Source organism: Colletes gigas, unplaced genomic scaffold, assembly GCF_013123115.1.
Source record: "Colletes gigas isolate AHSC1104 unplaced genomic scaffold, ASM1312311v1 Colletes_gigas_Sc00018, whole genome shotgun sequence".
Taxonomy (NCBI): domain Eukaryota; kingdom Metazoa; phylum Arthropoda; class Insecta; order Hymenoptera; family Colletidae; genus Colletes; species Colletes gigas.
Window position 1 is genome coordinate 1,388,678 of NW_025106647.1, and position 15,179 is coordinate 1,403,856.

Genomic DNA, 15,179 nt, shown 5'->3' on the forward strand with positions numbered 1-15,179 from the left:
CAGCTTGCAAACCAAATGTTAAATAGTGACGCAACGCGGTCAGATGACATATGATTTTTTGTGCGTAATAAGCGGACTACTTAGCAAAAATCATCAGCGAGAAATCAATTACGCCGCTTGTGTGGTCATTGTTTTTCTTAATTAAACTCGATAAGACGCCTTTAAGAGGGACACAAAGTCTGCGAGACTTCACCGATAACCCTGTTTACTGACTCCGGAGAGAAAGCAGAAGGAATCTCTGGTCAACCATCCCCGATATCGTCGATGTTTGCGCCACGCGAAAAATAACATCGTAATAATAACCGTAACTATAATACTAACCAATGTAAAATGCTAAAATTATATGGGACACCCTATATTACGAAAAACAAGGACTAATACATAAAAAAGGTTTTTTTATTTTTAGATATAATATTATTCATATTATTCATAGTTATACCTTATAACTGTATAGTGTTTTATATAATATATTGTTACAAAACAAAAAATAATTATACTGTATGTGAAGTAAAATAGTACAAGGACGAAAGTGATAAATGAACTACGGATATGAATGCACGATAATTATGCAGGAAAATATATTTACGCACATTAAATATGCAAAGTGCGTAGTTATAATATATTCTAAACATTTTCTGTGAATTTAATATTAATTCATGGCGTTTATTTATAAAAATTAATTTATATTTCAATCATCTAAAGTCGAAAGAAAATATTTTTGGGCGAATTTAAGAGTTAATAAAAAATATGAAAAATGTGAGAATTTGTGAACAATATCAACGTAATTGCAATTACTATAGACGAAAAGAATTCAGATTAATATTTATTTTTATGTCTTTATAATTTAATAATTTCTTTCTTTTTTCTCTATAATTACTGGTTCGTTATTTTATTTTTACTGTGTACATTTAGACACCAATGTTTGCTATTTAATTTTTGTTATATAAGTAGTGACGCCACAGCTTATTATTTTATGTTTCCTACGAAGGTTTAAATGCTGCAACTTTGTAATAATTTTTATATAATTTTGTTTATCTTATAATAAATCTGTTGAGTACTATGTTTACGAAACTCCGCAACATAATCTGAAATAATTATATTTTTTTACTGTTTGCTAGTTAAAATAGTATTTATCCCAGCTGTGCGCGTGATTCATCAGATAATGATTTCTCGTCGTGTTATCGTTTCGCAGATAAAATCGACAAAGCTCGACAGTTATTGCGGGGATCCATCGATCTTGTGGCCAGATTATGCAAATCTGTCGTTTGTTGTTTGGACCGAAGGCTCATCATCGATAATCGCGACCGTAGATCGGTAATGAGTGCAATCAAGATTCTTCGAGCAAGTCCAAGGCCTTGTCGTCGTTCATCGACGATCAGACTGCGACGCTATTATGTCATCGCGAGCATGGTTTCCATTAAATCAGCGAAACGGACACGCGAGCTTGTCGGTGTCGTGTAAACATTGTTTGCAAAGTAAACGTGACATTAGTGGACTTTGGTATTCGTGGTATTAGAGCTGCAATTACATATTATTGTATCGATGATAGACTACGCGTAACATAAACGTAACTCTAATTTCCGTTGCTTTAAACGTAAGACTCACTTTTTCTCATTTACTCATTCGTTTGTTCATCACAGGGTTAGAATAGTATTTAAATAATATTCGCTGAATATTCGAATCGCCCAAATGTTCGAATATTCATATGCAAAAAAGTTAGTCTCAGTCTTGAGCTATATCAATTTCCCACCCGTTATAATAACATTGCAATGGCAGTACAAATTCCTGAGAAAATATTAGTTGAAATTAAATGCAATGAATAACCCAACCCTAATAAATGCTCCAAAATTACAGCAACTCCTCGTTGAAACGGCGCATTTCTACCTCGATAAAACGTATTGTCCCTTCTTTAGCACGATAGTCTGCGTCCATGTAAGCCGTCTTTCGAAAAAAATTCCAATCCCAGGAGTCAATTTCGTGCTGCTACCTCGTTAAAACGATCGATCGATTCCAAACTCAAACGTTTTATCGAGGAATTGCTGTAGTTGTAGAACGAATGATTCAGAATCCTGATATCATGAAACGTTAGTGAACTGTCCTTTTAGGAAGAAGTTTCATAGGTTCAACGTTGAGTTGTTCCGCCAGTTCCTTCGAATCCTTCAACTGATTAAGATGGTACGTGATCCCGCCAACTTTGTCCACGCCTTCCATGGCGACTCTCTCAGGATCTCCAGCAACTATGACAGATTTACTTCCGGCGGGAGGAAGGTTCCTCAGTTGTTTCAGCAAAGTGGACAGCCTAGTCTTCGAATCGGAGCAGAAAGCTTCCGGGTTAATAGCCATAAAGCATTGCCCAAGGTCAGCCACCGCATTCTTATTCTTCCATTGTCTGACGTTGGGCCCAAAATGGCTCCCAGATAGAATCCCGCAGAGTATTTCGACCATGGCGGCCAGTCCGTAGCCCTTATACCCAGAAGTATGCTCCTCCCCTCCCAGGGGCATCAAAAGCGATGCTTCATAGGCGTCCTCAGCGTCCGTAGTGACCTTTCCATTGCTGCCTAAGGCCCAACCCGAGGGTATAGGTTCGTTCTTCCTGATGGCCAGTTCGATCTTCCCCAGAGCCACGGCTGTGGTAGCCATGTCTAAGTGAAAACGATCCCCGTCCAGGGCTCCCATGCCCAAAGACAGAGGATTGGTGCCCAATCCCTGAGCCTTACTACGAGTTGGGGCCATTAATGGACTGGTATTGGTACAGGAGAACCCTATCAAGCACTGCTCGATCGCCATCATCGTGTAGTAGCCGCAGATCCCATAGTGGTTCGAACCACGGGCCACGACCATTCCAATTCCGAACTTCTTCGCCTTCTCTATGGCCAGCTCCATGCTGTATTTACCGATCACTTGGCCTAGCCCATTGTTCCCGTCCACCAGCGCTATAGCCTAGAAACATTTTTAACGAACTTCACCGGTTAAGGTTACGTTTGGACCTACAGCGTTATACACGAAAGTCTCTTGACAGGCAGAAAGCAACAATCAATTTAAAATGTTATCATCAGTTTGGAGAACCGTTATACTGGGGATTTTTAACAAAATTTAATGGTAAAATTCATATACTAGGTTTTCAAATTGACTCTAAGTACAGTAGAGTTTCACTAAATCAGAAATTGACGGAAATTTCGTTCAAACAAATTTTTACTGCACAAACACACAGTACATTGACTCATTCTTAATAAAACTCATTACATTTCTGTGTCAAACTGATACGATCTAATACAGTTAATAAGCAAAATCTGGAAAGCAAAAGTATTCGAAAAGCAAATCTGTCATGATCGGTATTTATAAATCACGTTCTTTATCTGATACCCAAAACTACGGTTATCAGCGTTGATATAATGCGATTAATACTTTAATTTTGACACGAAAATTGAATGCAAATATGTACTATGAAATATCTTGTGAAATTTAATTCTTGTATATATGAGAAAAATATTTGTTTCTAGGAGAAGCCTGTAGGAACTGTGGTACCTTTTTTCTCTGAAATTGTTCTTTATCATTTTCATTCATTTAAGTTTTTAAGCGATGATATTTCTGTGGTTGTAGTAACGTTAACATGCCTTTACTAAGGTTACCGTAACTTCTAAAATATTTAATATTTTTCTATGGAAAAAATAGTGAATATTCTTCAAATATAGATCCAAATATGTATGTTCAAACTTGATCGTCACTCAATTGCGTTTTAGATAAGTGAATCACGTATTCGATGCGAAAAAGTGTGAAATGGACACGAATCTATCTTGAGCATCACGCGATCTATAAATGTTCCTTTGTTGACACTTGTGCCGCATATCTGAAGTGGCAGAACGATATCTCTGCATCAAGCGTACAAACGACTTTCGTACGATCGACTTATAAGCTGAATAGACCGAGCAATTAACTTCTTTCGGTTTATTGGATATTTTTTACTTTATCCTTAAGTGGATCTATAGCAACTATATATAGGATCTATAGAATGGAAATTTCTCTATTCTTCTTCTAAAGCCTTATCGAGATTTTCTCATTTATTATACAGGGTGTCTCACCCGATTTTGACATGTTGATTTTCTCGCTATTGTTACTCGTAAAAAAAAATGTTTCAGCGGAGGCTTGAATGGTATCGAGTGGAGCATATTCTGATGTTATTAGTTTTTTCGTGAGTGGACGCGTAAAGGTCATATAAAGGACAACTTTGTTTTTTTAAATGGAATGAGGTGTTTTTTAATACATGAATCGATTCAGCTGGACAATCGTTATAAAAAAGTACTAACTATGTAACGTCGAAAAATTAGTAGTTCAGGATATATTTCAATTTAAATTACTTAAATTCTTAAGGCATCATTACTACCGCACCTACCGTTGAACCATTTCTGTAAATAAACGCTAACGTCTTAGTACAACAGTAATGGTGTTTTAGAATTATTTAAATTGAAATATCTCCTGAACTATTAATTTTTCGACGTTACATGGTTAGTACTTTTTTATAACGATTGCCCAGCTGAATCGATTGATGTATTAAAAAATACCTCATTCCATTTAAAAAAACAAAGTTGACCTTTATATGACCTTTACGCGTCCACTCACGAAAAAAATTATAACATCAGAATATGCTCCACTCGATACCATTCAAGCCTCCGCTGAAACATTTTTTGTTACGAGTAACAATAGCGAGAAAATCAAGATGTCAAAATCGGGTGAGACACCCTGTATATACAGGGTGTTCGGCCACTCCTGGGAAAAATTTTAATGGGAGATTCTAGAGGCCAAAATAAGACGAAAATCAAGAATATCAATTTCTTGATTGAGGCTTTGTTAAAAAGTTATTGAAAAATTAAATTACGAAGTTTCAAATCATTCTGAAAAAATTATTTTTGGTTGTAGGGGTCAATTACAAGCATTTTTGGTGAATAGACATACCCTCAAAATCCGGCGCATTTTCGAGAAAAAAAATTCAGTACGGACGGAACTTTAAACGTTAATAACTTTTTAACGAAGTTATCAACAAATTAGTATTTTTGATTTTCGTCTTATTTTGGTCTCTAGAATTTTGCAGTAAATTTTCCCCAAGGATGGTCGAACACCCTGTATATGTACTTTTGGATATTTCTAATAATCTCACCACGAGACCAAAAATTGCAAATATTCTAAAAATTCAAGGAATAGTTTTTCTCGAATAATTTCTTGAAGCAGTGCCTATTTTGAAATACTTTTATTAAACCATTATTTTTGTCTTATTTTCGTAAGTTTGAAAATGCTTCATGCTGTAATTTTTGAAAAATAAATTTCAACTTTAATATTAAGAAAATTGTATAAGAAAAAATAATTGAAATTCCGAGTTTCATCATTTTTTAAATTTTTCTGCCTCCATCATGACCTCACTACATCGAATATGAGTTTGGAGATACGTATCTGAGATCTATGTACACTCTGACCTCGTATCATGGGTCAGAGACGCCAATCTTCGTTTTCAAGTAATCGGTTAACACGGTGGTCAGTTGTGACCGGCGTTTCAAAATGCTTAAAATAAATAAACCTTGATACATACTTGTAAATTTTTTGATGACGTTACTGACATTAATAATACCACAAAATAACTGTTATACAATCGAATTATTCAAAACTTCTATTCATCGTGCATCAAATTTGAAAAAACATCAAGGATATCCCTAATCAGAAAAAGCTGACAATGATCCGAAAAACATAGTTTGAAAACAGAATTGCCAGGAAATAAGTATCAGGACCTCCACAGCAATTCTACATCTTCAAATTTGTTACAAAAAAGTGGACTACAAAATTGATCTTCACCAATTTTCTCAAGGACAAAATTTTTAAATCATTACATGGCACTCTTCTTATCGATGGAATAAAAATTCCTCAAGGAATTATGGGTCGGAAGTGACCTGTTTGCTTGGAAAATGAAATTTCAATAATTCTGTTCGGTTCATTTTCAAAAAACAAAATAATGGTGACCATTCAAGAGAACTGACTAAAAATTTTACACTTTTCGTTTCAAGGTTATTCGAGAAAAAAATTCCCAGAGAACATCATTTTTCGATACGACGACGAAAAGATAAAATGGACGGACTTCCTCGCAACGAGACCAACGTTCGACGGAAGTTAGGCCCTGTACCTGGAAGTCAGTGAGAATCTGCGGTTTCGCGGCTGGGTCCGTGGTCTTGGTCTCGATATCTTGCACGTACATTCGCAATCTGTTCATTCCGTGACTAAAATGGCCGCAATAGTCAGCGGTCATCAAGTGGTGGCCGACCGTTTGCCCATACTCGTCCGGAGTGCCGACCTTACACAAGCAATCACGAATGAACCGAACCACGTCCTCTTTGGGCACCACCACCTGTTCGTTGTATTGACCGGAAGTCATTCTTCTAACAACGATCGAACCAATCTTCGTTGAATCCCGGAGACACCCCAACGCGATCCTCGACGCTGTCGGAATAGTTCTGTACGCTGTTGACATCTTTCATCACCAGATGGCGTCTGTTCGCTCCACTTTTTCCAGAATTAAGATTCTACCGACAAATTTCTGGAGTTAGTCCCCTCCTACGATTTCAAAAATCACGACGAAATCCTTATCAGAATCTCAAGGAGCGGGAAAGTTCGAAAGCAACGTTCAAAATTCGATGTTTCGGATTTCGATGCGTTTGAATTTCCCGCCGTGCAGAATATATTCACAATTACCACGCGAACGTTGTTATTACGTAACTACGACGTACGAGTGGTTAACGGGACTTTTAATATTGATAGAAACGCGTAGACGGTCGTAAATTTGTCTCTTTGGTTCCCAAGAGACGGATCCGGAAACTGTTGGACGATTTTCGTGCACATGCGCGGTCGATGATCTATGTTTCACGGCCAGACTCACGCGGATCGATCTAACCCGTTGCACGAGCTTCGCAACTACTCGCGACGTCGGCTACTGATCGATCAGATAGTCGTTTCTCCGGGTGACGTCACCGCCCCGGTAAATTCAAATACTGATTAGTGTTTTCGCTCGTAACAAGTCGAGAGAATATTCGTACAGGTGAAAACATTCACTTAAATTGTCATGAATATTTATGGTCCTTTGGCATTATATTAAAATCTTATTATTATTAATCGAATCGTATTTTGTATCGTTCAGAGGATAGTAATAATTAAGAGAAAGTTTACTAACAATGATTATAAAAGAAGTATTCTAATTTATAAATTTATGTATAGTTTGAAAGGCTGATGAAGCGTTTTTGGTCCATAAATTGTTTTAATAAAATTCAGGAGAATTCAATATTTTCGTGAGAAATCGGACAAGGTTTCGAGAAAAATATTTAACTAGATGGAATTTGGCATTATTACGCATTTCTTCGAGTTTACGCTCGATACGTTGTGCACGCGCGAGTATATGATTTCTGAAGTGTGTAATTGCGTTGAAGATACCGTTGGTTTTATCAGTGCAAAACAAGAGATACGCTGTTCCTCTTCATTAACCTATAAACGGTCGACGGCGAAGGAGATAGCGATACTATACAATATGTTTAAACGTTCAAAGAAGCAAATGCAGTAATATTATTAAAAAATTAAAAATTAGACTACATTGCATTCATTTTAATTTTTTTCGTTCGAAGTACCTATTTATATTATACTTTTCCAGAGAAAAAAATTGAAGAACACCGAGTTGGACCGGAATTGCAAATTTTACTCATCATAACTGTCTGTCTATTGTAATATACTTTCGAATATTTCTGCAAAATAGAACTTGAAAAAATCTAAGCAGCAATTTGGAATACAAAGTCATCGATACTTTTGCCATTGGAAAACGACGCCTCGGTGTTGAGTGACACCTGCTAGGAGCAGTCGTTTCGTTTTGCTTCCTGAAAAACGAGCCGACCGAGCAAGCAGTTCGCGAAAAATCAGATGTGTGTTCCCCAACGCGTTCCTGCGCATTCCATGAATTTTTAATCAGCCCTAAACGAAATTTGTTTGAATGTATAATCTAGAAATTATTATTCCAAAGAACTGCTATTTCATAAGTTACGTGTTTCAATCGGTGACACGTTCTTTATTCGGCCAATTAACACTATTTTTACCAAAAGGTGTTAAAAGGCACAAATTTATCGTTTTATACAAACGTTGAAATGACAAAAAATTTCATAGAATTTTTACCAGTAATTGCAAGTCGCAATACAGGCAGATGTCCGGAAATTTCCTTTAAATCTTTGGCCGTAAATCACCATCTCTGACAGGTAATTTGGTACATGGTTAACATTTATAACGCGATACTAATCATTTTATTGCCAAGAAACGATGTACATTTTCTCCACGAATGAAACTCTGATAAGTAGATAGTATTCAACTTTACTTTGTGTTACAGCTATAACCGCGAAACGTTAAAGATAAGAATATCATCGAGACGACTAAACTAACTCATTAAAAACAAGTATAATGTGAAAATAGGTAAAGTAAACGAGACGGGGGGAAAATAAAAATTCGAAATTACATGCGAATTAGGATAAATCAAATAATCCACAGCGATGGATCGTGGCTGGCGTGTGTTTTCCCCCTGAGAGGAAACGTTTCAAAAATTCCAAAGTCACCTCACTTTTTAAACATAATTATACACTTACAAGGTGTATAAAGTTATAAAACTTGTAAATATGATTTGTTAGTAAATGTTAAATTTGATTAACGTATATGTATATATATATCTTAATTTTAAATTTAAACTAGCCTTTTTCGTGGATAATATTTACACGATTAAAATTTTTGAATGACAGTGTACGATGAAAAACAAACTATTAAAATTGCAGCCGCTGTTGTTAATTTATAAAGTGAATATTTATGAACCTTTTAGTTTCATTGCTTTTAAAATATATTTTATTTACTAAAAACCGTTACTATAACTGTAATTACTATTATTGAGCAAGAAGAAAGTTGATACTAGAGGATAATTACTATCTTTTAGCTGAAGCTTTTATATTATCAACGAGGCACTTGAAACAACGATAGGAACCAGCGATCTTCCATTAAGATTGCCATCGTTTTTCGTTTTCACATTTAAAGTTGTGTCGATACTGACCATGATGTTAATTGAACTAGTACATAATCATTCGTTTCGAAAATTCGTCGTCCTCGATGAGAGGTGTTAAAAAGATTCCGTGGCACAAAAAGTTCGTGGAGCGTCGTTTTCGACCATAAGTTGACCAAAAAGTGCAAAATCGGCCATAAAAATGCTATAATACGTCCATTGTAATACTTTCATTATTCTCTATATGTATTTTAATTCTTTGTCAACTTTGAAAAAACTCTACGCAATAACATGATTTAAATTTATAAAATTTCTGCAATATTAGATATTTTAAAGTAACACTTTTATAAATAATAATTAAAAAAGACACTATTTTTTAATGACACTATTTTAAACATGATAGAAAAATTATTTAAAAATTGATTGAAATGAAAGGTGCGTAAGTTAGTAACCGAAATTATTTAATAATAATTTATAATTTTTATCACAACTATTACAATATATTTTACAACAGTTACGATGTCTGCCATCGAAATTTTGCACGATGAACAATTCATTCTCATCAATTTGAACGCCGATCGAGCGACGCGAACAAATGAATTAGCGAATCAAGGAGATTGCGAACTATTAATAAGTGCCATCTCGCCTCTAAATCGAATTAGAAATCATCTAATCGGTGCGATAACTCGTTTAGACTGCGCCGTAATCAACGCTTGCGAATTCCGCTTGCATATTTATGCGTATTATGCAATTACAACGCGTAAATCGCAATCAATTCTTCCTTGAGATTTGCTTCCTTGAGATTTTCTTTGGGGACAGAAAATAAGGAGAAATTTTCTTCTCCAATCTTTTGCACGGTAGAATCTTAATAACTCTGTTTTTCTATCGAAGAAAATTATTGACAAAAATTATATGTGATATTATCCTTTAATACATGTGTACTGCGAACTGCAACGTTTTATCAATAAAACAATTAGAAACTAATAATTTTCTTATCTCTCCCATTTAATACTTTCTTAAGTTATCTCACGATATTTTTAATTTTAATGATATCTTAATACATGAAATTAGCAAAAATCTAAATCATTAAGTTGATAGATTATTACTGTTCTTAATTACTGATAATGAGAAAGAAACGTTAATAACAAGAATACCGAAACAATACTGGTATTTATTTCTGTCTAATAAAAACACTAATATATTTACCTATATTTACTAGTAATTTACTCATTATGGTTTTCTCGATTTCGTTTAAGTAGAATCAATGCCCGATTCAGCGATTTACTAAACTCCTATTATTCAACCGAACTACTGTCGAGCATCATTCCAATTATACGAACGAAAATGTAAATAAAACTTATTTATGCTCCCTTATCGTCGTTGCCGATTTACACCAGATAATGCAGATAGCGAAACCTGCGATAATAAATTAAATCCCAGACACATCGACACCCTCCATTCTTCAAATGTAGCTATTAAATGGTTGGAATCGTAGCAAGTATTTTGTATCATACTTATTAAATAATAAAAAATATTGATACTTGTTAGTTTTACTCTGCGCCCAAATAATGAATTTATTTATTAACTCATTCAAATTTCATTTTTCCATAATATTTAATTTGTGTTTTTAAATTCGGTAACTTCTTGTTTTAAACAAGTTCCAAAGATTCGAACCAATTTAGAGACTTTTTTGGTAAAACAGCTACTTTGGAGCTTCGATTTGATAGAACAAGCACCGTGTTTGACTTTCTAGTCGTCCTTTTCGCCCTTTCGACGAATAAAACTGACGTCAAACGCGGTCATACAACGTCAAACCATAACATACAGATTCTAATTTATCTTGAACATCGTCCGACGTTCCAATGAACCAAAAGTCGCGGACTGCGGACATTTTCGAGCGGATACGAGAGCCTGGAACGCAGAAATTGCATAATCTGGAGCGAGTATGTTTGACGGTTCGCCGTTTCGCAATATCGACGTTCGGAAAAGCGCCGCTCGGCATTACGTCAGGAATATTCGATCGGTTTGCGTTACCTAACCAGCTTCGATGCTCTTGAGAAAAAAAAGAATACTGCGTTGTTCCCATGTATACGAGCCCGGAAAATCAAAGAGAAAAATCTTTGAAAGAAACGTCAAACGCGACATAGAATTACACACAAAACTAAACGCATGGCGATCTACTTCGACTTCCTGGCGTTGTTAAATTCTTGTTCGAGTGGAACAAATATTTTTTCTCCGAGTTAATCGTCCTACCAAAAATTGCCAAACTTTTCTACTTTGCAATTTTCTACTTCCTCTGTCAAACACAATTGTTCGAATTTGTTGTGCAGTGTTTGTGAAAATGACATCAATTTCAGCAAAGACTGTAGACAAAAATATAATATTTCTTGGCTTAAGAAATATTGGAAATTTTTTAAAACGATAATTCAAGGGAACAGGAGATTTTTTTTATATTGATGTTTATTAATACTATCAACTCTTAACTATGGCTACAATTCGAATGAATAATGACTTTCGAGTCTACGAACGCATTCAGTTCAGTTAGCGAATTAGGCGATCGAAAGATTGGGGTGGTCTGCTAATTTCGAGATTTCTTCTTTCACTATTGGGATATTTGTTGAACGATTGTACGTAGGAGCGTTAATCGACGTTAACGAGGTGACATCATCGACGAACGATCATACCTTACCTTCAATATCGAAAGAAACCGGAAATCACGCGTACTGAAACAGCTACTCCAAGTTACGCGATAATAACATAGTTTCTGCACATTTCACAGATTTACAATTATAATTACACCGCGATTGAACGGGAATTACCGTACGATTACGTTTGATCGTGTCATGACGAATATAATCGGATCACATTTTTCTCGACTATCGAGTTACGGTAACTCGTTTCGTCAGAAATCTGGTTATCGACATGTTGAGCCATAAGTTCATGCCATTCGACATTCTCGGATCGATAAAATTTGTTACCTACAAAGAACACTGAACAAGTTAACGACAGTAATAAAATAAAAAGAAATTAAAGAAAGAGAACACGATTTAAAAGATATTTTAAAGAAAAATTCTTTTCCTTACCAGTAACTATTGAATTTCAGTTATTTATAATAGTTATCGACGAGAGAAATTTTATTTCGATCGCTCGTAACAGTTATCGACGAAGCATATTTATTTCAATCGTTAATAATTGTTATCGACGAGGAAAATTTTCTTTCGATCACTTGTAAGTTATCGACGAGGGAAATTTATTTTAGCTGCTCATAACAGTTATCGATCAGAGAAATTGTATTATTTCGGTCGGTCATAATGGAGTTGTATTGTTTTGTATACGATTGTAATAATTCTTCGAATCCGTACCAAAACAGTGTTTTTGTTGCTACGAAAGAAAAGAGTAAGAATGTCGATTAAATTGTATTTCATCGACAAGGAAAGCAATTTTTGCAAAAGCGTAACCAAAAACGTTTTGATCGAACAAATAATTATTAACCTACGATTTCTTTTTATTATAAGCCCCAATACGATAAATGAATGTATAGAACTAAACAGTAATCATTTCGAATATCTTCCGAAGTAAAATAGATACATATTTGCATTAAAACACATTAATTTACGCTCGACGTTTGTTGCTTAAGGTCATCCAAAGATCAACATACCACAAGTGGTGGAATTTATCTTTTTAATAGAAATAGTCCAGAACAAATTTCTCAACTCAAATTTTATCGCATAATATTGCAAAACAATCGCAGCTATAAATAATACAAAGTGTCAAGATTGGTACTGTTTTCTTAAAATTTCTAATATTTTGAATGTAGGAGCTGAAATTATTAATTAAATTGAGGGAAAACTAAAAAACATCACATTATAAAAAGTCGACAAAAATTGAGTGGATGTTTAGATTATTTTTCAAATAACTCTGAAAATAATTTTAAAGTACTTCGAGAATTTGTCAAAGAACAATCGTTCTTCTTTTGAGGTGTGTAATTACGAAGAAGAGATTTCCTGCAGTTAGAAAGACCAAACAGTGAAGCAACGTAGAAAAATGGCAACCTGCCGCAGAATTTTGGACGGAGCGTTTCGAAAGCCACGAGTCCATTCGAGGTCGCATTGTCTTCGTGTTTAATATACAGGGTCGAACAAAAGTTTTGGCACGGGCGGTGTTTTCTAATACAATCTGTTTTCTTTTAAAATACTGCCTCGAGTTGAAAATGTTAGATTTCGTTTTATTTGTAAATGAGAATCTATCGACGGATTTTTTTAAACTATATCCAGAATAAAAGCTAGTTTACGAATGAATCTCAAATTTCTATTCGTTTTCCAGGAATAAAATTTGTTAATTTTTCTGATTTGAACAGTATTATTCGATCGACTTTGCTTTTATCTAACATTTTTCCATTTCGTAAATTGCACCATTTGGGATACAGAAAATGTACATTTTCCCCTTTTGAATACAGACAAACTAGAAATTAACGAAGTGTCTTATAATTTTGTCCAGTAAATACCACCATTTGGTAATCTAATCGTCGCGAATAACCCGACAGGTTCGCGCGACCTTAAACTAAAAGAAAAAATTGCTAATTCGTTTCGGACGTAACTGTAACTTGCGGTTGTGACCGTCGGGAAAGTGATTCATGACGGTTTACTTAAAAATACGTGCCAGTTGTAACCCGATGAATTTCCAAAGGTCGATCAGCTTAGTATCGGCCGAACGATAGCAGGAAAATTATATCAACGACGAGAAGATAGTCGCGCGAGATCGAGAAAGTCAACGAGCACGTGGCGGCAACCGTATAAATCCGCCAAGCGTCCTATTCGCGGCCAGCACCGAACACCAAGCCAAGAATAAACATCTCGTAGGTTTGCAACCCTTGCCTTGCGTCTCTTTCGCCGCTTTGATCGCTTAACTAGTCTCGACACTTTGATTCAGAGCCCAAAAACAATCTCTCCCCTCTTGATTCGTACAATACGAAACAAAACGATCAGGTCACTTTACAGATTTCTACGTTTTACGATCTGTGGTGGCCATTTTCTTACGCACGAGCCATATTTTAATTTCTATACTGTATAAATTGGGAAGCTTGCAGAAATAAATAAATAATATTGTATGAACCTTTTGTTGTTAAATTTTAATGAACTCCATTTTAAGAATTTGATATTCATGATTTTACTTTTTTTTTTTTAGTTTTTTGAGAAGAAATGTGACATTTTGTGAAGTATGTTCATAGGAATTAAAAAGTAGTATTGTTGCTCAATTTTCTATTCTCGAACACTGTTGGAGCCAAAATTCCTGGCACGATTAGAAACATTCAGTTTCAACTGTTCGAATCTGATTTTGTGGTTTATTCATTACAAAAGGAGTGTTTTTAAACTTGTTCAACGAGTTGTTAATATATTTTACGTTTATCCACGGATGCATTGTGTTTTTCTAAGGTTATTGACACGTTGCATCTAATTATGGAGAAACCTCGATCTAATTTTGGCACTTGGCCAATTTGATACTTTCATTCTGTAATCGTTTGAAGTTTCTTATGAGAGATTAGGTTTCCCGGATTCGTGCTTAAACGTAACGCGAAAGGTCTTCTGCATCGTGTTCTTTCGAAGGAGTTTCTTAAAGTTTCTAACTGAAATATATTACTTATTAAATTGAGAAAATATAAAACTCGAAAATCGTTGGTAACTTTAAAGAAAATTTACATAAAACCTTGAAATAATTTTCAAATCGTGGCATTAATTTCCACTGATGGAGACGGTGAAACGCTCGATTTCTTTCGCTTGTAATAATTATAATAAATGATAATGGAGACTCACCAAAGTGTTTTGGTATCCCAAGCCATAGTCTTGGTTCCCCTCGCTGACGGACGACGCCATAATGAATTCTCGATCCGTCGAAGATTGTATTTTCAAAAACTCTCGTTACTGGACCGGAAGAAACTGGCAGGTGGTACAATCGGCTGTCCACTCGATGATTATCGCCAGTGGTTGACACGATTCCGAAAATAACTGTTTCAAACTGTTATATATCAATTCAAAAATGTCATAACTGTTACAAATATATCGGTTCTAGCTCAAAGTAATACTTCAAAAGACAGTAAACACCTTCTCGTTTGACAACTCTCTTCCCTAAAACT

General features: G+C 35.1%; 2 protein-coding genes across 5 annotated transcripts in view; both read right to left on the reverse strand.

Annotated features, from left to right (window-relative positions):
• LOC122400492 (chloride channel protein 2) overlaps nucleotides 1-15,179 on the reverse strand; it is a 48,312-nt gene that overhangs the window by 32,267 nt on the left and 866 nt on the right. For 2 of the 3 annotated variants that reach the window (XM_043402001.1, XM_043402000.1), the window contains exon 2: nucleotides 14,860-15,061. In XM_043402001.1, coding sequence (XP_043257936.1) covers nucleotides 14,860-14,919 — 60 coding nt within the window. In that variant the 5' untranslated portion in view covers nucleotides 14,920-15,061. The remainder of the gene's footprint in view (nucleotides 1-14,859; nucleotides 15,062-15,179) is intronic. The other variant, XM_043402002.1, reaches the window with a different exon arrangement.
• Nucleotides 728-14,922, reverse strand: LOC122400494 (uncharacterized oxidoreductase YjmC). 2 transcript variants are annotated; one of them, XM_043402007.1, is made up of 3 exons: nucleotides 14,860-14,922; nucleotides 6,164-6,560; nucleotides 728-2,940 (listed from the first exon to the last, which is right to left on the reverse strand). In XM_043402007.1, exons 2-3 carry the CDS (start codon nucleotides 6,506-6,508, stop codon nucleotides 2,086-2,088), a joined length of 1,200 nt encoding a protein of 399 aa, XP_043257942.1. In that variant the 5' UTR covers nucleotides 6,509-6,560; nucleotides 14,860-14,922; the 3' UTR covers nucleotides 728-2,085. The 2 variants fall into 2 exon arrangements, with proteins under 2 accessions (XP_043257942.1, XP_043257941.1); XM_043402006.1 differs by lacking the exon at nucleotides 14,860-14,922 and adding an exon at nucleotides 6,730-6,951.